The 25,792-nt window shown below is 44.9% G+C and overlaps 1 protein-coding gene across 1 annotated transcript in view; it reads right to left on the bottom strand.

The window, feature by feature from the left end:
- The window catches only part of LOC147707490 (CD109 antigen-like), a 911,073-nt gene that overhangs the window by 506,462 nt on the left and 378,819 nt on the right, over positions 1 to 25,792 (bottom strand). Inside the window, exons 12-13 of the mRNA XM_086926507.1 lie at positions 23,096 to 23,197; positions 8,445 to 8,507 (exon numbers count right to left, since the gene is read on the bottom strand). Coding sequence (XP_086782633.1) covers positions 8,445 to 8,507; positions 23,096 to 23,197 — 165 coding nt within the window. The remainder of the gene's footprint in view (positions 1 to 8,444; positions 8,508 to 23,095; positions 23,198 to 25,792) is intronic.

The following is a 25,792-nucleotide window of genomic DNA, read 5'->3' on the forward strand; positions in this document are numbered from 1 at the left end:
GATGCCCCCTATATGTTTTGTACGTTTTTTTGACTGGAAATATGAGGGAGTCCTCAAGTTGTAAAATGGCTGCCGCCACATCTTTGGTGATTTGGTTGCAGCCAATCAGATCAAATCTTTTGATCTGTTGCATTACGGACCCTTGGTAGCATGATATACACACTTATTTTTTAGCCTTAAATTCTTAAAAATTACTGAAAAAATGTACACTAAATCAGTTTCCAGATCAAGAGCTAGGTTTTGGCCAAATGTGGTGTAATTCGGTTCCGCAGGTTTTGCTGTATCACGGTTCAATTTTCCTATGGAAAGATAAAATGGGAAAATGTGTTTTAGGGCCTCCCTTTTTCTCTTTCTGCGTCTCCCCTTTTTCTCTTTCCCCCTTGACGGATTACCCCAAAACTTTCCAGGAAGGAAAGGACCTCAACCAATGAATGTGACAGTTTGGTATATGATTATTCTGTTGGGAGGAATTCAGCAAGATACACCTAGACCTAATTTTCTAGAACTTATTTCCTGTTGATGGATTTAAGACTTTGCAACATGATTGGAATCCTTATGGGTCTTGGATGTGTGAAGGGAGTGAGTTCTCCATGAATGGTTGTGCACTGGGTGAACACCGTGCACTTGTTGATTGCCCACAAGAGGTCTTCTATCTGTAAAAGGTTTGCTACAGGGTGAAGATTGTATGTTGTAGGTCCTTACTCTTCTAATGGGCTTTGATTGTCTGGAGGGAGTGGGCTCTGCTTGAGTAGTTGTTCATAGGAGTGAAGACTGTACGCACCAGGTACTTACCCACCCTTGTTTGCTTGATTACCCACAAGAGTCGGCTATCTGCAAAATGTTCAGTACAGGAATGACGACTGTGTGCAGGAGGTCCTTCACCGCACAAAGGGCCTAGGGGGTCCAGAGGGAGTGGGCATTCCATGGAAGGGTTCTGTACAGGCTGAAGATCGTTCGCAATAGGTAATTTCCTACCCATGTCTGGTTTATTGCCCATGAGAGGTCGGCTATCAATTAAGGGTTTGGTACAGGGAATGGCTGTGCATAGGAGGAGCTTGGTTAACCTTCGGGGGCTTATATGCCATGTATTACATGACTCTTTAGCAATTAGCAATCACTTTCACATATGAACTGCTGTAATGGTTTATAGAGTCACCCGAAAAGGAGTATGTTGGGTCATGTTATCAGTGATGTCATCAAATATGTGATTTGAGATTTCATCAGTAATGTCATCAAATATGTCATTGAAGGGGCGTGGCTTGGCCATGAACAGGAATCGCCACGCTGTAGCTGAGCTCTGACTTCATCGGAGCATAACCTCATGATCCACTCCATAATCTGTCTGAGAAGCTGGGTGTGAGTTAGGCACACCACCGTCGAGGTCCTTCTATATCGACAGATCTGAGGGAAAAACTTTGGAGGGCTCCGTTTTGTGGATAGCCGCAGAGCCCTAGATCGGACAGGTTGACGCAATTGCCAGAAACCGTGGAAAAGCGTTGGCTCTGAACAAAGTTGAGGCCTAGAATGGCTTGCAAGAGACATCGAGCCATGGATCGGAGCCGACGAGAAGACTGGTTTGCCTAGGGGCATGGCGGCAGAGCCTGCGCTAACCCCGGGCGGTGGAGGGCTCCGTCAGCGGGGTCTGATGCTTGGCCTTCGGGCGGACTGACTGGTGCCTTTGCCGGAAGCTGTAGAACAGGGACGAGCGGCTGGAGCCCGGGTTGCACCCGAGGGCTGCCCCTGGTGAGGAAGATGAGAGAGGCAAAGGGGGGTCCTGTGGTGCCCGGCAGGGAGCTCCCTATTCTAACGAGAGGAGGCTCTGCTCCAAATAACACTGAGGCCTAGAGCAGCCTGCAAGGTCTACCCGGCTATGGATTGAGAGCCTGGAAGACGTAGGTGGTGCAGCGATATAGTGCACCCATTACAAGATAAAACCAGAGGTGGGGGGACCGGCTGGCTGTGCTGGTGGAGCAGTGCTGGGGCCAACAGGTAGAGAGGATTGGAGGGATCGTACCCACCCCAGACAAGAAGGGTGGAACCCAGAGGCACTGATAGAGGCGAAGAACTGGCCTGAGGGGACATCGGGGGATCAGCGCCTGCAGTCACTCTTTGTATATTCTATGGTGCAGCAGGGTGCTGGCCAGGCGGGCCGCTCCCTGGTGTTGTCTGGCGGAGGTCCATACCCTTTGCGAAGAGGGCCTAGAAAACATACCTGGGGCCCCAGAGTGGTGTCTGGGGAGAGAGTGAGCGGGGTCCCCTGGACGACCACAGGCTCCCTATTGGCCCAGCTAGTGGAGAACACATATGGCAACAATTAATAAAGGCTACATATTGGAATGGCGGGGCGCCCCCCCTCTTCCGAACAACAACAGTACTGTGCACTGGCGCTGCCCTCTGGACTGGTCAATTTTGGAGCACATGCTGAACTATTATAACTTCCAATGAACTCCGGTAAAATGGTGAAGCCCAAGAGTGTAATGACCCTCCAAGCTAACAAAATAGACAGCTACACCGTCCCAAAACACTGATGACCCTGGAGGTTAACTTAATCCGAGCAGACTTGTCCAAGTTAAGAGAGAAGGTCACAGGGACTGAAACCAAACTCCGGTCCAGTACAAAACAAATAGAAGATCAGGTACAATCCCTTACTCAACAAACTACAACCATGGCTGCTAAGCTGGAAGACCAGGGAGATAGAGCGAGGAGAAATAATATTAGAGTGGTGGGGGTCCAGGAGGGAGCAGAGGGCCCCAGCGTGGACCTTTTCCTGGAGAGCTTAATACTAAATACACTGAAACCCAAGAGTCTCTTTACTTTTTTCTCCGTTGAGATGGCCCACAGGGCACCAATCCCCCCGGGTGCTCCACTGCGGACAATAATTACAAGAATCCTCAATGGAGTTTTTGTAACGTGGGGCAAGATGGCGGCCGCTTAGGAGGTCATTAGTGGTGCTAGCTGGCAGCGGTCTGTATGTTTGTATGAGACCCGACTACGGAAGTGAGAAAATGCACCCTGTTTTTTTTTTTTTAATCCCCACCCCTCCAGCCTCGGATGCTGTTCTCCCGTAAGTGCTCGTGGATTCATCAGTCTGGAACGACGCCTCTGCTAATTAGGTGCTACGTGGAGAGTTACCTGCGGCGTCTGGTGTATTGACTGGCAAGAGAAGGTCTTGGGATGACCCCGTAGGTTGCGTCGGGCGGAGCGGCTTCTAAGGCTACCGAGGCAGCAGCCGCCCGTAAGGCGCGTGGTGAGGCCGCATCTGCGTCCGTGCCCGTGGCAGACCCTGCTCCTGTAGGAGGCTCCCCCGGACGCCCGCAACAACTGTGTTTGCCGGACCCACCGAGGAGAGGAAGAGGCAGAGTTTCTGGTATGGGAGCCGCAAAGAATCGTCCGGTGGGTCCCTCTGTGGTGAAGCTGCTGCAGCGAGCTAAGGCACTGTCTGCTGATGGAAAAGCAGGCGCTGGAGCCATAAATGCTGAAGACGGTGAGAACAGTACCTGTAGAAGGGACGGAGATAAGCAGGTGAGTCCGGCATCTTTCGGAGTAGTGATCCAAGCTGTCCCAGAGGGAGCGAATTTGATGGGTACATGTTTGACTTATGCCTCCGGAGACAAGTGTGGCAATGGGGGGACCGTGGTGTTGCCGGATGCTATAGATTCAACTCGGAATATATTACCTATGGTTACCCCTTCTGAACAACCGGCTAATGCAGGATCACCTGAGGACTCTGGAAAAAACAACAGCAAGGTGACCGGGGGTAAGGAAGACGGGACACTTACTAAGCAAGTGGTTGGTCCATCCCCGCCTCCAGAAGAAGAAGAGACTGAGAATCAGACTGATAGGCAGTTTATGACCGCTGCATCAGAGAGTAATAAAACCATGGTTGCAGGAGATAAATTTAGGGTTGAAGCTGAGAAAGAGCCCAGCGATTGCTTCTTTTCTCTCTCGGAGGGGGCAGAATGGTCAGATGACATTTTGAGTACATCTCAGGGGGCTAGTAGCCCGGAGTCAGACCCTGAGGATAGTGAGGAGGATCACCCCCAACAGCTAAAAAATCTATGGGGCAAAATGGTGTGAAAAGCAGAGGCAGGAGAGATCTATTGTGGGACTATTCTCAGCTACTCCACTTTCGGGGTCCTCTGTAGGAGAAACTCTGGTGCTAGTGGATGGTACTCTCCCCATGCTGGATACTATACATTGGCTATTTTGGCTCATAGAGTGGAAACCCGTGAAGATAGCCAGAAAGCTCAGGCAGGGATGAGGAAAATTCAGGGGGTGGTGAGGAAGCTCTCTGAGGCATTTTCAAACATGGGAAAAAGAGTGGCGAATTTGGAAGAGAGTGATGGCCACGGAGGCGGATGCAACTAATGCTGTAACTCTGGTAGATGCTCATGATGCCCAAATTAAAGACATTCAATGGAAATTAGAAGAGTCTGAAAATAGACAAAGAAGGAATAATCTCAGAGTCTTGAGGGTTCAAGAGGGCCTGGAAGGGTCAGACGCCAGGAGTTACATAATTGACCTTTTTAAGGCAGCTTTTCCTGAACTCTGAGTGGAATTGGGCATCGGAAATCCAAAGAGCGCAACGTATTCCGTTTAAACTGTGAGCACCAGCGAAGGAGGATGATAGACCCCGGACTATACTTGTTTTCTTTGGAAACTTACTCCTGCAGCAAGCAATTTCTGATAAAGCAAGACCTAATGCGAAAAGATCAAGTGGGGGGTCTCATTTTTTGTAAGACCCGATTTCTGCCATATAACGGTAGAATGGCGTTGGAGGTTAAGGCAGCTTTTGAAACCTTTTCAGGACAAAAAGATTCAGGCGTATCTGGTTAATCTCTCTGGGCAAATGTTCTGCTTGCTGTTTGTCACTGTGGGGGGGGGCGAGGGGGTGGTTTTTTCGGGCCATTGGTCTATATAAGGAAAGGTGGGGTGGAGGGATAGGAAATGGGAAGAAAGTCTTAGCTTTCCGAAAGATGGAGTAGCTTTGAGAATGTATTTCTTTTCTCTAGGTATAAGGGTCTATTGTAAGTTAAGTATGGATTTGTTTGAAGGATCCACTGTGCATTAGCATGGCGCACATCACATGCACAGACCAAGGTCTGAGCGTCCTTATGGAGTGGTGGGGCGAATCAAGCTAGGGGGTAGGGTGGAAGGGGATCACAATGGGAGGGGGGTGGCAGGGAAGGGGCGAGCGGGATGGGCCATCACAATGAAGGGTGGGACAAAAAGGGGGAAAAATTAGATTGTACCTGCTGCATTGTCGTCTTTGGTTTGGTAATTGTATTGATTTGTAATTATTTTGGTTTTTGTTGAGTCATGGGTTAGGGGTTTCCTTTCAACAGAATCATGGGGAAGCTTAAGATTTGTTCTAGAAATACAGATGGCTTGAATGACTGGAACAAGAGGCAAAAACTGGGGAATTTCGGCAGGGCAAATAAGTTGCATGTGATTTGTCTGCAGGAGACCCATCTACCCTTGGCTAAAACACATTTATTAAATATCAAAGGGTTTAATTTACTGGTTTGTTCCACACAGACATCCAATGTTAGAGGGGTGGCAATCTTGGCCAAAACTGTCTTGGGTGGCGCTAGACGCTCCCTGGCAGATACTCTGGGCAGGTGGGCAATTGTGGAACTTGAGGTTGGGTGTACACTATGTACAATGTATGGCTGCAACCAGGATGAACCCGAAGTGTTCGATAAACTGGAGGTAGAATTACTAAACTGGCCATGTCCCCTCATAGTGTGTGGGGATTTCAATATATCTGCAAACCTTGCAGGTGTTATTAATAATACAAATTATGCCGGTCGAAAACCCAAGGTTTTTAGAGACTTGTCCTCTTTATTTAATTCATTTAGTTTGGTGAATGTGTGGGGGCATAAGGAACTGCATAATCCAGGCTTTACCTATTTTTCTTGCCCCTTAAAGAAATATGCTAAATTGGATTATTTTCTTATATCATCTTCGGAGGTGGGGAGAGTAGGTATTTTAAAACTACCAAAAGTAATCTCCACCCATAGTCCATTAATTTTAGTTTTTGAAAGTGATAAGGTCACTAGTTCTTGCTATGGATGGAGTTTTGAGAGGAGACTGCTAGTGGATCCTAAATTTGGGGACCATCTAAAGAGCTGGGCCCAAAATTATTTCGAAATAAATAGGTACAGCGCCTCCCGAAACAGTTTTTGAGATTCTTTTAAGGCATTAAGAGAAGAGACGATTAGCTTCTCCGCTAGCCTGAGGACAGAAGCTCGAGGGGAGCATGAGAAACTGATGGCTGAGCTAGTTTAGGCGGAGGAGCAACATATGAGGAATATCATCTGTGGGAAAGAGGCCGATGATAGCCGGTATGAGATACTGGCTCTTAAGGTGGAAGTATATAAGGCTGGAGCACAGAGAAGTGCTGATGATTACCAGACATATAGGGGTAGGATGTATGAGACAGGAGAGCAGGCAGGCAAGCTCCTAGCTTTAAGGATTAGGCAGGGTTTTAGCAGAAATACAATAGTGAAAGTTCAAGAGAGCAACCAGGAGTATTCGGAGCCAGAAGATATTAGAAAGGTCTTTAAGAACTTGTATCAAAATTTGTATCAAGAATATGACAGGGCAGAGTTTGCCAGTCTAGCTTTTGAAGATTTCGGCCATATTTTGGCTGAGCAGGATAGAGCAGTACTAGATAGTGACTTGGTACTGAATGAAGTGGTAGTAGCACTGCAGGATTTAGCTGCAGGGAAGGCCACAGGGCCAGATAGTATTCCACTCAAAGTATATAAATGCCTACAGGCAGTGATAGCTCCCTTTTTGTTGGACTTATTTAAGGGCATAATCTGTTCCGGCGAAATCCCAGACTCCTGGAAGGAAACAAATATTATTGTCTTCCATAAGAAGGGCAAACCTAAGGAGGATCCGGGGTCATACCGTCCAATATCCCTCAAAAATTCGGACACTAAAATCTACGCTAAGGTCTTGGCTAATAGAGACCCACTTAATGAGTAAACCAATGCAAAGCTCTGAATAGATATTGTTATACCCCGTTATCACATGCAGGATACACCACAGGGTCCAGGGGAACTGGCATTTTGGGAAAAAATCCCTCCCCTTCATGCAAGATGGCCCATGGACCGACCTAGACCTAGTTGGGGAGGTTTACAGTGATAAGTGGGCTTTGGGAAGGTAGGAGCCTGAATTTATATTCTCTGTATGCAACCCCGGAACTGCAACCTGCAGCACTGGATGTGGTGGGCTCAATGTTGGTCGAATTACTGGAAGGAAAGAGGGTAATCGGGATTGACATGAACGCTGTCATGTCACTCAACATAGATGTCCTAGGCGGGTCAGTGATGGGACGACAAACAGGACTGTTGAGGGAATTCCTTCGCACTATGGGCCTGGGGGACATATAGCGTCATCAACACCCATATACTAGACGTATACACACAGCGCGACCTCGCATAAAAATCTTTCTAGGCTAGATCACATATTAACCCAGACACACAATCTAGGGGAATTTCACGAGGCAACACACATCGCAAGAGGCGTGCCAGATCATTCCCCGGAAGAGGTGGTTTTAGGGGGCCCCTCACAGATCCTAAAATAATAAAGCTGTTAAGGCATGGACCGGACAATTCTTCCAGGAGAATAAGGGCTTGGTGACATCGGCACTTATTCTCTGGGAAGCCTATAAGGTGGTAATCAGAGGCCAGACCCAGGCATTAACTGGGGTGGCGAAAAATGCAGAGCTAAGACACCTAGTAGAGCTCTGGCAGAGGGATGAAGTCCCCTTGCCTCTTGAGGGTCCCTGGGGTCCAACTAGCACTCCTGTTATGTCCAGTAAGTTCCAAACAGCAGGATTGCTGAGTTCTGATAGCAGGCCATGCCCCCTTTGGGCACCAGTCTGTAAACGCGCCTCCTGGCAGGCTCTTGCTTGGGGGATGAAGTCCCCTTCACTGCTGGGGGTCCTTAGGAGCCAACTAGCCTATCTGTTTCCTCAGTAAGCCTCACATAGTGGGATTGCTTAGAGGTGGTCAGTCGGAGGCCACCTCTCATTTTATCATTGTCCCGAGGCTGGCTCCCACACTTTATTTTAAAAAAAAAATTCAACCAAACCCCAACAATTTATATATTTTTTTAAAGGCTTTTTTGGTGCAGGCATGTGGGCTTAGGGTGTTTCCACCCTAAACCCTTTTCTTATATAAATGTACTAGTATATCCTGTAGACAAGTCAGGACCTAAAACCCCTATAACCCGTATGTGTCCAAATATGCAGTGCACAACCTCTGATTATATGATGTGCAGACAACTTTGTTGTTTGCGATGGTACTCGCCACAATTACTATGTGATACTGTTATGGTTGAAAGGTTTGTTAAACCATTTAAACATCATATGGGAGACAATACAGTTAAGAAACATTACTATAATTAATGGTACATTCTTTCCTTCTTACCTGATAGTTTACTTCAATTAAGGGTTTATTCGAATTTATGATCAACTCAAAAGGGATTCCAACCTAGAGAAAAAAAGTCACAGTTTACATATATATTTTTAACACAAAGTTGCAATATTAGTACTTTAGAAAGATTAAAGGAATTAGAGATTCATACAGAACAGGTTTACATATACACAAAAAGGACAAGCACTTTTCTTAGGTTCATAAACAAAAATGTCACCCATTTTCAGCTCTTAAATCTTACTTGCAAGCTCCATTTACTTTCCAAGATTATACTACAGGAAAGTAAGGCAGAGATAAATAAATGTTATTATTTTCAAATTCCAATACAACTAGGAAGACTGTGCCGAATATATCCCACTGGGGTGGACGAAATATATATGCATTCTGCATTGCTGAAAGTAACGATAGCATCAAAGTACAAGCATTGGTAAACACATTAGGTTTCGCCTCTGTGATTATTATTAAGCAGTTTTTTGCTTTAAGTTGTAGCTTGCTGAGTAGTTGTATAGTATATGTTACAGAAAGTTTGTTAAAGTGTTACAACTTGTTTATGTACAAAAAGGCAAAATATTGAGCTGTTACAAGTGGTACAGTGCGGGTGATTAATTAAAAAAGATATATATATTTTTATTGTCACTCAGTTCAGAGCATAGACAGAACAAATACAATCACTTATAAAAATCAATCCATTGGCTAGCATGTTTAAGGATACAGTAAGTAACAATATGAGCAAGCTTATATGTCAAAAAGCAAACCAAAAATAATTGAACAATAAATCGAACAGCTATTCTAGGCTTCCCAAATGATCAATCATAGGCTGCCAGATTTTAATCCCAAATTACTTTTTTCTCATGGATTTAAAACGATACAAATTATATTCTAAATAAAACAAATTATAGAACTTTGCCCGCCACATCTCATATGAGGGTGCTTCGGGCTTCAACCACATAGAGGCAATACATAAGCGGGCAACTGACATAGCCATAAAAAAAAAATATTGATTTGAATAATACAATGGCTGAGTATCCATATCTTTACATACTCCAAAAATCATCATCTCTCTGGATATCAGCACTTCAAAGTTGGAAATATTTGACAGAAATTGTGCAATAGATACCAAAAAAGATTTCAATACAATACAGTCAAAAAATATATGCAGAATGTCCGCGTTATCAGCTTGACACCTATAGCATTTCCCATTATGGATATTACCCCACTTCATCATCTTAACCGCTGTGTGGTATAAATTGGCCCTATTGCCTTAGTTGTTTGGGAGGGCCACTTGGGTGGGGGGTGGGGATGTGTGGGATGGGGGAGGGTTCCTGGGGAGGGCTCACAGGGTGTAGGGGGGGGTAGCTTTCGGGGTAAGGGTGTCAAGGGTTTAAAGGGAAAAACACCAGTTCAAAGCATACGTTGTAAGACTGTTGGAGCAAGCTTATTCTTTATGTTATATATTAAGGGTTTTTGTCAACTTAAGGCTCAGCTTAGGGTGAATGGTTTGTAATAGTTTACGCATATGTTCCTTTAATGTGTGTGGATTGAACAATGCTGTTAAACTTAAACGTGTGATGCGGGAAGTGCGATTAATTAACCCTGATATTATATGCCTTCGGGAAACCCATGTGCCATGGGGGAATCGGAGGATATTAAGTGAATTGGGCTATACATTATTTGTTGCATCACGGCAGACTACTATGAATCGTGGGGTTGCTATTCTGGGGCGGCAAATGATAGCCACTACGGGCAAAACTAAAGCTGATACTTAAGGGCGTTGGGCAATTGTGGAGTGTATTATTTGGGGGGAGGTTACTGTTACAATATGTTCGGTATATGGCTCGAACTTGGACGAAACTCAGACTCGTGAATTTCTGAATGTTGAACTGGCATTGTGGGGTACCCCCTTATTATTATTGAGTGATTTTAACATACATGGGGAGTCTTTTACTTGGGATTCGCAGTTTACTAGCTACGCTGGCCGTAAGCCGCATGTTTTTAGAGCATTTCGGCAATCATTGCTCCAGCATGGTTTAGTGGATGGTTGGCCAGCGGCTAACCCAGGTGAACCTGGGTATACTTTTCTTTCTTCTTCGCATGAAAAACTGGTTCGCCTAGATTATATTTTTCTACCTAGGTCTTTCATGAGTGGTGCTCGTATGCAGGTAATGCCACAAATCACATCGGATCATGGCCCTGTCGTTCTAGACTTGCCTCCTTTTAAGATATAGCGGGTACAGCGATCAATTTCTTTTAATAAGAAATTACTACTTGATGAAGAATATGTACACCATGTTCAAGTTTGGGCTCAGCAATTTCTTGACTGTAATAGAGGTACAGCATCCCAGGAGATGGTATGGGACAGCTTTAAGGCGGGGCTGCGGGGTGAAACTTGTAGTTATGGATGGTTTCAACAGCGGCAACAGAAAACTGAAATGGATAAATTGTTGGTTGATTTAAAAAATGAAGAACAGCAACTTATTTTGGATATTAGAGCACATCGTGATAGTGAGCTGACACAGTCTAAGGATGTAGGTCTTAAGGCAAAGATTAATGGTGCCTGGAGTCGTGATATAGCATGCCAATATCAAGCTCATCGAGCAGAGAGATATGAGTATGGTGAGGCTGTTGGAAGGTGTCTAGCCCAAAGACTTCGTGGGCGACAGACACTTCAATGTATAGAGGCCTTAGAGAACCATCAGGGTGACTTGGTTGAGTCGATGGATGGTATACTGCAGGTTTTTGAACCGTATTATACTGAGTTGTATATCCAAGAACATCTTCCTCATGATCAGATTGAACAGTTTGTGGCTAGATTTGATCTATTTACAGTGGAGTCTACTATTAGAGAGGAGTTAGAAACACCAATAACGATGTTAGAGCTCGAGATGGCACTTAAGGACCTTGCGCTTGGGAAAGCTGCCGGTCCGGAAGAATTGCCTCTCGAGCTATATCGCTTGTTATTTTCTATTATTAAAGACGATATGCTGGCTATGTTGATCGCTGCTCAAACTGGCAAACCCCCTCCATCGTGGGATGATGCGAGTATAGTGGTCTTCAAAAAGAAAGATAAGCCCCTATATCTTCCGGGGTCTTACAGACCCATTTCTTTAATTAATGTCGGTGCTTAGATTTATTCCAAAATTCTTGCTGCCGTGTAATCCAAGCAGTACCATCATTGGTGTCTCATCATCAGCATGGTTTTCTTCCAGGCAGAAGCACAGTTAATCACCTACATTGTGTGATTGCTGTTTTGGATTATGCATCTGCGCTTCATAAAAATGTTGGTTTGGTGTTTTTAGACGCTGAAAAAGCATTTGACCGTGTGGCGTGGGCATTTTTATGGTCTATTATGGGTAAAATGGGGTTTGGACCCCAATTTCAATCTGCTCTACAAACTATGTATAAACGACCAAGGGATAAGATCTGTCTGATGGGGCAGGAGTCATCATTCGTCAATATTACTCGTGGTACGCGGCAGGGATGCCCATGCTCGCCATTATTGTTTGCTATTTATATCGAGCCACTGCTGCAGATGCTAGCGGCCTCTCAGCGTATACAATCAATGGTTGTGGGTGATAGCTATGTACGTGTGTTAGCCTATGCTGACGACATTGCGGTTATTACATCTGATCCTGAACAGGTCTTATCGGAAATTGAAAATATAACACAAGAATTTGGTAGAGTGTCTGGGTATAAACTGAACATTACTAAAACTCAAGTAGTATGTACAGCCGGGCTATGCCTTAACGATGCACGTGCTACCCAGGAGGCTAAATATCTAGGTATCAAAATTAGGTTATCCCTCCAAGAGTTAGTTACGGTTAATTGCACTGATATATTACAATCAGTTAAACATCAGCTGGAAAAGTTTGAATGTCTTCATTTATCACTAGTGGGGCGACGCAATGTTTTAAAGATGTCTATCTTGCCTAAGGTACTTTATTATTTTCGTACTGTGCCGCTGGAGCTGCCACGAGTACAATTGACGAAGTTGCAATCTATTGCTGATCGATTTTTATGAGGTTCGAAATCTCCTTGTCGGGCGTCTAAATTTATGACACTCCGGCCTTTAAGAGGTGGATGGGGCATTCCAAATTTTGCTTTTTACTATTTAGCTTGCCTTCTCCAGAATATTAAAATTATGGTGACTGGGGAGGAACCTCCGACATTTGAAAGCCCTAATATTTATTTGATGCTATTGGGTAGCCAATCTCGACAAATGCGGTTGCGTTTTCTTGAACCAAGTTATTACAAAAGAACTAGGTTCAAGGTTATATTAACAGCATTCAAAGGCTGGGGGTGGGTACGCAAAATTATTTCTCTTAAACATATTAATTTTTATACCACCTGTGACTCAATAGAACTACTCCCTCCTATATTTAGGGACAGCAAGATGCGGACATGGGCGGGTAAGGGCATTGTTTGTTTAGGCAGTATGTTTGATGCTGGCACTATGGCTACATTAGAAGATTTAAAAACAAAATATGCGGTTCTCAGCATGATTTATTCAAATATTTACAGCTCCGGGACTTTATCTTTAAACATCCAAATATAGTATCTTTAGGCACTAATGATCTTCTTGAAATTTTGAATAAATCCTTCAGGATTGGGACTTTATATAATAGCCTATTGAGCACACAGAGCGATGATATTGAGGTACAAGAGCGGAAGTGGAGCACTAGACTTGGTATTTCTGATTTATTTGTTCAAGAATCAATCAATATGGCTGCAAAAATTATGTTGACCGCCAATTTACGTTCTCAACATTATAAAACTTCATGTAATTTATACCACAGTGCTGGTAATTAATAGCGAGTTTTCGAAAAATGAAGTGAAAGAGGGAAATAATAGAATTAATTGGTGTAAGAGCAATATTGTGTGTTTAGAGGAGTTCCAACAACTTTTGGGCCTGGTGCCATTGTACCTGATGAGCCATTCAAATCATGACCCTATTGCCTGTAAGGTAACTGCATTTGTGACTGCTTGTTTAGTAGTAAATTATAGCAATTTTTGGTGTTGAGATGAGTTATAACATTTTTTGGCCCTGGTGCCACTGCACCTACTACACATTCAAATCATGACCCTATTGCCTGTAAGGTAACTGCACTTGCGATTGCCTGTTCAGTTGTAAAATATTGCAATATTTGGTGTTTAGAGGGGTGCATAGAGATTGGGCCCCCTGTGTCACTGCGCTTGCTGCACCATTAAAATCATGTCTCTAGTGCTTGCAAGATAACCACACTAGTGACTGCTTATTTAGTAGTTAAATACAGTAATATTTGGTATTTAGAGGAGCTCTGATAACGTTTGACCCAGTGCCACTGCACCTGCAGCACCATTCAAATCATGACCCTGCACTTGTGACTGCCTGTTTAGTCATAAAACATAGCAATATTAGGTGTTTAGTGGGGCTCTTAAAGCTTTTGGTCCTGCTGCTACTGCACCTGCAGCACCATTCAAATCAGGACCCTGTTGTCTGCAAGGTAACTGCGCCTGTGACTGCCTGTTTAGTAGTAAAAGACAGCATAGTACTTGTATATTAACTTTATTTTTAACTTGCAATGTTTATTTCAACATAGAATCTGATCATAATGACCAAATAGATTAATCTCTTTAGCCTCTTTCTGCACCTTTCCTGCTTGTTCCTGTACCCCTCTTGCCTCTTTATGCACCCTTCTTCCCCCTTTCTGTAACTCTCTTGCCGCTTTCTGCACCTCTTCTGCCGGTTTCTGCAAGTCTCTTGCCTCTTTCTATACTTCACTTGCCTCTTTCTGCACCTCTGTTGCTTCTTTCTGTATTTCTCTTGCCTCTTTCTGCGCCCCTGTGGCCTCTTTCTACACTTCTCTTCCTTCTTTCTGCCCCTCTTGTCTCTTTCTGCACCACTCTTCCCTCTTTCTGCACCCCTCTTCCCTCTTTCTGCACTTCTCTCGTCTCAGTCTGCCCAGCTGTTCCCTTTTTCTGCACCCCCTTTGCCTGTTTCTGCTACTCTCTTGCTTCTTTCTGCAGTTCTCTTTCCTCCTTCTGCACCTCTCTTGCCTCTTTCTACATTTCTCTTGCCTGTTTCGGCACATTTCTTGCCTCTTTCTGCACCTCACTTGCTTCTTTCTGCAACACTCTTGCCTCTTTCAGTACCTCTGTTTCTTCTTTCTTTACTTCTTTTGCTTCTTTCTGTTGCCCTCTTGCCTCTTTCTGTACCCCTCTTGCCTCTTTCTGTACCTCTCCTGCCTAATTCTGTAACTCTTGACTGTTCTGCAGTTCTCTTGCCCTTTTCTGCAGTTATCTTGCCTCTTTCGTTAGATATCACGCTCCTGAGGCAGAAGCCGGGAGTTAGGACACTTCATTCCGAATTTGTGCTTCAATTTCTTTTAATATTGCCGTTTTTTAATACCACCTATTTGTCCATCTCAGCACAACTGCCCCATTCTTACCTGCCACATTACATCCTGTTTGCTTGCTTTCCCCCCGTGGGACCTCTGTAGTCTTCTCTGAGCCAATTTAGGGCTTGTTTGATTGACGATCCTCTCACCCCCCAGGCACAGACAGCGGGCACTATCTTGGGTGAGGAGGACAGCGTTCTAGTGCCACGGCCGATTTGGGGCCTTGCACTATAAATTGGACGCAGGGAGGAGATAGGTAACTCGCTAGTTTTCACGCTCCTGAGGCGGAAGCCGGGAGTTAGGACACTTCATTCCGAATTTGTGCTTCAATTTCTTTTAATATCGCCGTTTTTTAATACCACCTATTTGTCCATCTCAGCACAACTGCCCCATTCTTACCTGCCACATTACATCCTGTTTGCTTGCTTTCCCCCGTGGGACCTCTGTAGTCTTCTCTGAGCCGATTTAGGGCTTGTTTGATTGACGATCCTCTCACCCCTAGGCACAGGCAGGGGGCGCCATCTTGGGTGAGGAGGACAGCGTTTTAGTGCCATGGCCGATTTGGGGCCTTGCACTATAAAATGAACGGCATTCCCCGTCCGCGCAGCGGGTGGGCGCAGCGGGCGCACCGATGGCGCGCCAGAGGCAAGCCAGTCTGTGCCAGTCGCTGCCCAGCCGGGCCTCGGGCCAGAACCTATGCCCGCTTTTTCTAACGGCTATATCCGTTACACACGGAAGGACCTTCTTCTATTGAGACCCAGTAAAAATACGTTCTGCCATTATGTGCATAAGCAGGAAAACACCTATACTCACTATAGTCTCTGTAGCTCCTATTTACGGGGATTTAATCCTGACTCTCCAGCCCCCACGGATTTGCACATGGTCCTTTTGAATTGTAGGTCCCTCCCCAAGCACTCTCTGGAGATTAATTTTATGCTACAGGACCACAAATTAGATATATTATTCCTTACAGAAACATGGCTAACCGCCAACTTAGAGGCTGACATTGTCCGGGCTCTCCCCCCGGGGTTTCTAATTCACTCTCAGACTAGTCCTTCTGGTAGAGGGGGTGGACTGGCCATACTTTACAAAGATCACTTCGTTTGTAGAGTGAAGGATGGCGGCATTTCGGAGTCTGAAAGCTGCCATTTTTCTTTCCAACTATCTCCTACAATCTCTTTTACAGGCCTTTTAGTGTACCACCCCCCTGGGAACTCTAGCCACTTTGTTAACTCCCTCTTAGAAACAGTTACTGTCCTGGCATCATCCTCCACCAATTTTACCATCCTTGGGGATCTTAATCTTCATTTTAATGACCCCCTAGACGCAGTGGCGGAGGACCTCCAACTCGATCTTAGATCATACGAGATGTTACTAGTTAATACGGGCACTACACATAACAAAGGCCACCTTCTTGACCCGGTTTTCACCAATATTCGGTCACTAGAGGCTAGCTCCCCCTTCCCCCTCCCCTGGTCAGACCATTTCTTGATCCCTTTCTCCTGGCAGGGTGAGTTTGAAATATCACAAACCCCTAGGATTTATACTTTGGAAAGGGCTTGGTCTAAGCTCTCCGTTGAGAACTGGACTCACTTACTCGAACACTCCATCCCTCCCCATGATCCGGACCCCGTGATTGCTGACACTAACTTAAATAATTGGCTCACGAGCTCATTAGACCTAATCCTACCAAAAAAAAGAGTGGGGAAAAAGACTGGGAGAGTAGGCTCTGCCCCCTGGTATTCTCCTGAGCTCAGAATCCTAAGAAAAGACTGTAAGAAGCTCGAGCGTACTTGGAGGAAAGACTGGAGCAATACAAATAAAGATATATACCGTGCTGCTATTAGATCATACAAAATCGCCCTTAGAGATGCCAAGTCAATGTTCTTCGACGAAAGAATCAAAAATTCCTCTAATTCCACCAGAGAATCCTATCAGATTATTAAAGAACTTCTGAAGGTCCCTGACTAAGCATGGGTGAATTTTGCGAATTCGGGATCCGCTAATTTGCGGATTTGCGAATTCGCGATCCGCAAAATTCGCGAATTTGTGCGGATTTTTGTTTTTTTGCGTGTTCGCTGGGTTTTTTGCGTGTTCGCGGGATTTTTTGCGTGTTCGCGGGGATTTTTGCGTCTTCGCGAGCCGCTTGCATAGCGAAGTTACCCATGCAGTCGTTTATGGGAGAGGGAGAGAGAGATAGATAGATAGATAGATAGATAGAAAGATAGATAGATAGAAAGAGAGAGAAAGAGAGGGAAAGAGAGAGGGAGAGAGAGAACGAGAGAAAGAAAGAGAGGCCGGATCTCTGAAGGGCCAGATTCCTGAGTTGCCCCTACAGAACATACAGCTTTTTATTTTTAGCAAAATGCATATGAAAATTGTGCTGTAAAGGTCTCTTTTAGTTTAACCCCTCCTGACAACTCAAAATGAGTGTATTTGCCATCCTCTCCCTTCTTCCTGTTTTTTATATCTGTAAGGGCTTCCTGATGAGGTTTAATTCCTTGGACAGGTGCCTCGTTGCCTACTTGTAACTATTCTCTGACCCTGCTTCAAGGGTCAGAGCAGGGTCAGAGAATAGTTGCAAGTAGGCAACGAGGCGCCAGGAAGCAATTAGCAGCAGGTGTCCAAGTTGAAGTTAATTTGTTTGTAACCCTTTTGTAAAAGGTTACAAAGAAATTAGGTTCAACTTTTGCACCTGCTGCTGTAACCCTTGCTTGGCTGAAAATTTGTCCCCGCTGATTCGCGCGATTTTACCGCGATTTTGCGAGATTCGCGGATCGCGAAATCCCGGAAAATCCGCAAATTCGCCCGCAAAACGGATTTTACGCCTACCCTTATGCCTGACCCCCCATTGTCTCAAGATTTGTCAGGAGCCAAGTGCGATGAATTAGCAAACTATTTTGACTTAAAAATCAAAAATATCTCAATTACCCTGCCTCAACTGGTCAGCCATGCTAACGCCGACAGCCTGCTCCCTGCCGTTGGCCCTCAGCTTAACGCTTTTAATCCAGTCTCAGGTGAGGAATTCCGTAAAATCCTAGCAGCCATGAAAAGCGGCTCCCCTAGTGACCCGGTCCCTATGCGGTTTCTTAAACAGATCGCCACTACCATTGCTACTCCAGCAACTGAGCTCATTAACAACTCACTTTCCCAGGGCATTGTTCCGCCCAGTTGGAAAGGGGCCATTGTAAAGGCCCTGTTAAAGAAACCACATCTTGACCCATTGGAGATGGCAAATTTTAGACCCATCTCACTACTCCCAGGATTTAGTAAGATCACAGAAAGATTGGTGAATTTCCAACTTTCCCACTTTCTGGAGTCAAGCAAACTTTTGCGGAGCTCTCAAACCGGATTACGCCCAGGCCAGGGCACAGACACGGCCCTCCTCTTTGTCATCGAGGAGGCATGGTGCATCTTGGACTCAGGGGGATCAGTGGCAGTGATCCTCCTGGATCTGAGTGCAGCCTTTGACACGGTTAATCACCGTGTCCTGATTCAGCGCCTGGCTGAGGTGGGTGTAAGGGGCTCCGCCCTGGCTAGGCTAACATCTTACCTGAACAACCGCACTTTTCAGGTCTGGGAAGGCAACTCACGATCTGCCTCAATCCCCCTCCAATGTGGCATGCCTCAGGGCTCTTCTTTAAGCCCCACATTGTTTAATGTGTACATGGCCCCCTGGAGGATGTGGTTGTCCCGTTTGGGTTTAAAATTGTAAGCTACGCAGACGACACTCAATTGGTCGTCTCACTCTCCCAACTTCATCAATGCCCGGACAACTTTCATTCTTGCTTGATGAAAATACATGCCTGGATGTGTGATTCCTCTCTCAAATTGAATGGGTCAAAAACCAAAATCATGGTACAAGGTCATAAGGGCACTTTTATACCTACTACTATCTGGCCTGCTTGCCTAGGGGATCCCCCCAGCCCAAAAAAAGATATTAAAAGCTTAAGGGTCTGGTTGGAACAAGACCTCTCGCTTAAAACACAAGCAAAAAAAACAGCAGGAACCTGCTTTGGCCTTCTACGGTCTGCTCGTAAAGTTCTTCCTCTCCTTCCCCAGCATTCTACGAAGCTGTTAGTGCAAGGACTAGTTTTGTCCAGACTGGACTACAGTAATGCCATCTTTTTGGGGCCCCCTGAAGCCACCATCAATAAACTTCAAAAGACACAAAATGCCGCAGCTTGGCTATTAACGGGTACTTCAGTTAGGACGTCAGCAAAACCTGCACTTAAATCGCTTCATTGGCTCCCCATCCGTGAAGGGATTACGTTTAAATCTTTATGTATCGTTCATAAACTGCTTCAAGGTAAGGGACCCGCTATCATGAAGAGTCTAGTTACACCCTACAAGGCTAGTAGGCCCTGCGCTCTGACAACGAGTGCCTTGCGAGAGTGCCAAGATTCAAGAAGGCACGCACAGGAGGCAGCCGTTTTTCGGTTAATGCGGCGTCACTGTGGAACTCCCTTCCTTCTAAATTGCGCATGGAACCCTGTCATCTGTATTTCCAGAAGTTCTTGAAAAGCTTCCTTTTCCCCAAGTGGCCTTTTGTCTTCCATTCTCCCCCTTGAGCCGGACTCTAGTGCAGCGCTGGGATGCCTCCGGGTAACCATGCGCTTTATAAAACTGCTTACTACTACTACTACTTACTACTTTCTGTACCCCTTTTGCTTGGTTCTGCACTGCTATTGCTTCTTTCAGCAACTCTGTTCCAAATTTCTGCATCCCTGTTGCCTCTTTCTATACCCCTTGTACCTCTTTCTGCACCTTTCTTGCGTCCGTCTGCACTCCTGTTCCCTGTTTCTGTACCTCTTTTGCCTGTTTCTGCACCTGTTGCTTCTTTCTGCAATTTGCTTGCCTCCTTCTGCACCTGTTGCTTCTTTCTGAACTTCTCTTGCCTCTTTCTACACTCCTGTTGTTTCATTCTGCACTTCTCATGCTTCTTCTGCACCTGTCCTGCTTCTTTCTGCACCCATGCTCTCTTTCTGCACTCGTCTTCCTTCTTTCTGCACTTCTCTTGCCACTTTCTGCACCTCACTTGACTCTTTCTGCACCTCTCTTGCTTCTTTCATCTATTCTCTTGCCTCTTTCTGCACTTCTCTTGCCTGTGTCTATACCTCTTTTACCTCTTTCTCTATCTCTCTTTTTGTACCTCACGTGCTTCTTTCTGAACCCCTCTTACCTCTTTGTATACCCCTCTTCCCTCTTTGTACAATCCTCTGGCCTCTTTCTACATCATTCTTCCCTCTTTCTGCAAAGCTATTGCCTCTTTCTGTTCTTATTTTGCTTCTTTCTGCACTTCTCCTACCTCTTTCTGTACCCTTTTGGGCCTCTTTTGGCACCTCTGTTGCTTCTTTCGACACTTCTTTCTGTACTCCTGCTTCTTTCTGTCCCTCTCTTGCTTCTTTGTGCACCTCTCTTACCCCTTTCTGCATCTCTCTTGCCTCTTTTACACCTCTGTTGGTTCTTTCTGCACTGCTCTTGGTTCTTTCTGTACCTCTTTGTGAATCTCTGCATCCTCTTTTGCCTCTGTCCAGACCCCGTTCCCTCCTTCTGCACCTCTCTTGCTTCTTTCTGAACTTCGCTCGCCTCTTTCTGTACTCAAATGGGAAGTGCAAGCTGTCAAGTTTAAAGGTCTGCGTGCTCTGGTGACTGAGGTACATGTCTACTTGTATATGTATTCTTACATGTGTTATGCATCTGAAGATGGTAGCTTAAAAAGTGGCTAACTTCTCCTAAAGGTGGTTAAGTCTTCTCAGTTCTGCTCTGCCATTCGGTTGCACAGGCAGACATGTCTTATGTATATCTGTGTTATAGAGCCTCTCAAATATACCATTGAATAACCATGTGCCCTGTATTGTGAGCAGAAAGAAATGCATACACCTTTTTTATACAAATTTACAGAGTATGCTGTTTGAAACGCAGGTATTTAAGTGTTTGTATCTTTATTTTCATTCAACATGTCACTAGGTAAAAGCATAGACACGCATGCATACCTTCACAAACTTGGTCAGACTTACAACAGTTATATGATTAGGATTGCTGTTTTATATTTGTTAGGCCTAACATTCTGAGCAGTCGATTAATATGGAAACTTCAAGAGAAAAGTGATTTTTAAGACATCTCCGGAGAAGGTTTAGTGATTAGGGTACTTTGTATGAGTCTGTTGTAAGGTACAGTCAAACTAGGCCTCTTTCTCCACCTCTGTTGGTTCTTTCTGCACATCTCTTGCTTCTTTCTGACCCTTTCTTCCTCTTTCAGGACTTCTGTTTCCTCTTTCTGCATTGCTCTTGCTTCTTTCTGCACCTTTCTTCTTTCTGCATATCTCTTGCCTCTTTCTGTACTTCTCTTGCCTCTTTCTGTGCCGTTCTTCCTCTTTCTGCACATGTCCTACCTATGTAGGCATAGTTAAAAATTACCATTTAAAAAAACCTTAAAAATTCACTAAAAAAACACTGGTTTCAGGGACGTTATAGGTGTACAATTGTCTGAGTGGGAGTGTATGGGTGCGTGAGTGTCTGAGTGGGTGCATGAGTGGGTCTGTGAGTGGATGCGTAAATGTCTGAGTGTGTGTGTGTGTCTCAGTGGGTCTGTGAGTGGGTGTGATAGTGTCAGTGTGTGTGTGAGTGTTTGTATGGGTCAGTGAGTGGATATGAGACTGCCTGAGTGGGTCTGTGAGTGGGTGTGAGAGTTTCTCAATAGGTCTGTGAGTAGGTGTGAGAGGGTCTAAGTGAGTCTACCTATGGGTATGTGAGTGTCTGAGTGGGTCTGTGAGTGGTTGACAGATTGTCAGAGTGGGTGTGTGAGTGGGTATATGAGTGTCTGAGTTGGTGTGTGAGTTGGTATGACAGTGTCTGAGTGGGTATATAAGTGGCTATGATAGTGTCTAAGTGGGTCTATGACCTGGTGTGTGAGTGGCTGAGTGGGTCAGTGAGTGGGTGTAAGATTGTCAGAGTGGGACTTTGAGTGGGTATATGAGTGTCTGAACAGGTCAGTGAGAGGGTGTAAGAGTGTCTTAGTGGGTTTGTGAGTAGGTGTATGAGAGAGTGTATTTTTCAAAAGAATTCACAGAATCTGCTGTGATGGTACATGGGGCCCCACTTGGCATCACAGCAGGTTTGCAAAACCTTGCACTTGAAAAGAAAATACAGTGCCTCTACCATGACCCCTTCGACTACATTATAGCTAAATGTTTGCAACCTGGGACAGTTCCCCAATCTCTAAAATGGTGGCAACAACTTTCTACTCAGGTTGTGATAGGCCAATCATGGCATTGCTGTTGGTGCATGAATTCGTGAATCGTCACAATGGATTTTTACCTCTAGATATCTATAATTATTTTTCCATTATTATCTCAGAAAGTATTGAACGTATTAACACTAAATCAGAAAAAGGGCTCTTTCTGGACCAAGATCTAGCTTTCTGCCAAATTTGGTGTAATTCTGCTCAGGGATTCAGGGTGCCGTTTTGTGTCTAAAATCTCTATGGGAATTAACATTGGACACACACTCTTTTTGTCCCCCCTTTTCTTGGCCACTGCTTTAACAGATCACCCAGAAACATTCCATGCACTAGACAAAGTGGGACACATTTTTTTTGTGAAGATCCATCAAACGGCGCCAAAGTTATAAGCAAGTCAAAAAAACACTTTTCCTAGGGAAACTAGGTCCTAACTATAACTATCTACTGGTGAACGCCAGTAGGTATTATGTATGTGTGTATGTATGTATGCACGTATATACACTCACACACACACACACATATGTATATATATTCACTGAAATAAACATAGGTTTCAGGGGCATTATAGTTAGCTGGACATTTCGCTCATACAAAACCATTTAAATTCCCTTGTTATAGTTAGTTCATCTATCATGTGTGATAGGTGACTTTCACATACATACACTGGTACGCAAGAGTTTGATTTATTTATAATCAGGTAGCTCAAGGTTTTGTGACTGGCTCTCTATCGGTCACCAACATGGTCACATGTTAATAGAATGCTTAAACCAGATATAGGCTACTATTCACAACAGTTTTAAGGTTTTAGATGTGCTGAAGCTTTCTTAAGTTTAGCCTGGAATTCTCCTTATTTTTCACATATTGTGTTGTATTAAAAGAAGAAAAGAAAAAAGGCTTAGCCCACAGGTGGAGGGGGTGGAGCGATGGGACTTTTTTTTATAAAGAAAGTTTCCAAGGCACATTGCAGATCATGAAAAAATGACTCATTTAAATACAATACTGGTAAATGGAATGTAGAAAAATCATTACCTTAAGCTCCTGTGCTTGCTTTGCAATCTGAATATAAGCCCTACTAGGGGAGGAAAATACATGCTTGATATGTAGATGTTGAACAGTGCCCAGGAAACTGGCCTGAAATGTAATGACAATGGAATTAAAATGCAGCTTGACACCTCAACAAAGTATTAAATTCAATATTTAAAGTAAGCATGCAATATTATTGTTATGAGGATGGGTGCTTAATATATTGTGTCCAAATATCTTGAGAGTAATCCTAGGGCCTCCTGTTTCTGCACAAAGCAATGGAGGCCAAAACATGTTCATGACAGACATAAAACATAAATCAACAAGTCACGACTTTTAGAAATGGCAATGATTACATTTTTAGGTTGAGCCTATCAGACAGCGCAAGATGTCTGCTTGAACAATACCTATTGTGATCTTACCAAAATCTTACAGTGGGCTTAGAGCCCACCCATTGCTTAACATTGGATGTCTTTATTGCCATCTCTTTATCATCACCTCTTGAAGGATGGCTTGCATCCTTCCCTGGATAACAACAGGTAACTACTTTGTAGGTCTTGCTGAACATCGTACATGCACTGTTGCTGAGAGGGATATGGTATACAGTAAAGGGCTAGGAACCTGCCCATTACTTACCAGTTGCTGGCTTGATTGGCATTCGTTTTTGTTGTCTCGTAATGGGCCACCATATGCCTCATTGACCAAGTACTAATTGGTTTGATTTGATTAGTGTCCTTCCGCTGCTCGCTGGTGGATTCAGGGTGTTTTTTTATTTTTTCTGTCCATCATTTCCACTTTTATGCTACTCTTTTGGCTTGCCTTTAACTTCCGGTCGAAAGCTTTGTTTGCTGTTGCCTTAGTTTTGCACTGCTATATTTACAACAAGGGGTGGTGAGGGACAGAGTCTCTGAATAAAGCAGAAAACTCTCACCCAGTCAAGAGATCAGGGCTAGATCCAACACCGTTTTTTAGCTCACTGCACCATCCCAGTTTCAGAACCTGGCTGTATGCAAATTAGTCTGTTCCTGTCCCAGTGCATGATGGGAACAGGGCAAACCAAACTACAAAAGCCAATTCTTACACTGGGAAGGAAACAAGCTCCCGGGGACCGGTTTCTGGCATTACAGCCGTCTTCGGCCCGGTTTACTTGAATCCTGATGGTGCAATGAGCAAGGGACTCATGTCTGAGTATACCCTTCCACGCTTAGGGTGGACAAAAATATTTACAACAAGGGGTGGTGAGGGACAGAGTCTCTGAATAAAGCAGAAAACTCTCACCCAGTCAAGAGATCAGGGCTAGATCCAACACCGTTTTTTAGCTCACTGCACCATCCCAGTTTCAGAACCTGGCTGTATGCAAATTAGTCTGTTCCTGTCCCAGTGCATGATGGGAACAGGGCAAACCAAACTACAAAAGCCAATTCTTACACTGGGAAGGAAACAAGCTCCCGGGGACCGGTTTCTGGCATTATAGCCGTCTTCGGCCCGGTTTGCTTGAATCCTGGTGGTGCAATGAGCAAGGGACTCATGTCTGAGTATACCCTTCCACGCTTAGGGTGGACAAAAATATTTACAACGAGGGGTGGTGAGGGACAGAGTCTCTGAATAAAGCAGAAAACTCTCACCCAGTCAAGAGATCAGGGCTAGATCCAACACCGTTTTTTAGCTCACTGCACCATCCCAGTTTCAGAACCTGGCTGTATGCAAATTAGTCTGTTCCTGTCCCAGTGCATGATGGGAACAGGGCAAACCAAACTACAAAAGCCAATTCTTACACTGGGAAGGAAACAAGCTCCCGGGGACCGGTTTCTGGCATTACAGCCGTCTTCGGCCCGGTTTGCTTGAATCCTGATGGTGCAATGAGCAAGGGACTCATGTCTGAGTATACCCTTCCACGCTTAGGGTGGACAAAAATATTTACAACAAGGGGTGGTGAGGGACAGAGTCTCTGAATAAAGCAGAAAACTCTCACCCAGTCAAGAGATCAGGGCTAGATCCAACACCGTTTTTTAGCTCACTGCACCATCCCAGTTTCAGAACCTGGCTGTATGCAAATTAGTCTGTTCCTGTCCCAGTGCATGATGGGAACAGGGCAAACCAAACTACAAAAGCCAATTCTTACACTGGGAAGGAAACAAGCTCCCGGGGACCGGTTTCTGGCATTACAGCCGTCTTCGGCCCGGTTTGCTTGAATCCTGATGGTGCAATGAGCAAGGGACTCATGTCTGAGTATACCCTTCCACGCTTAGGGTGGACAAAAATATTTACAACAAGGGGTGGTGAGGGACAGAGTCTCTGAATAAAGCAGAAAACTCTCACCCAGTCAAGAGATCAGGGCTAGATCCAAAACCGTTTTTTAGCTCACTGCACCATCCCAGTTTCAGAACCTGGCTGTATGCAAATTAGTCTGTTCCTGTCCCAGTGCATGATGGGACCAGGGCAAACCAAACTACAAAAGCCAATTCTTACACTGGGAAGGAAACAAGCTCCCGGGGACCGGTTTCTGGCATTACAGCCGTCTTCGGCCCGGTTTGCTTGAATCCTGATGGTGCAATGAGCAAGGGACTCATGTCTGAGTATACCCTTCCACGCTTAGGGTGGACAAAAATATTTACAACAAGGGGTGGTTAGGGACAGCTTGTTTCCTTCCCAGTATAAGAATTGGCTTGGTAGTTTGGTCTGCCCTGTTCCCATGATGCACTG

Source organism: Lissotriton vulgaris, chromosome 6 (genome assembly GCF_964263255.1).
Source record: "Lissotriton vulgaris chromosome 6, aLisVul1.2, whole genome shotgun sequence".
Taxonomy (NCBI): Eukaryota; Metazoa; Chordata; class Amphibia; order Caudata; family Salamandridae; genus Lissotriton; species Lissotriton vulgaris.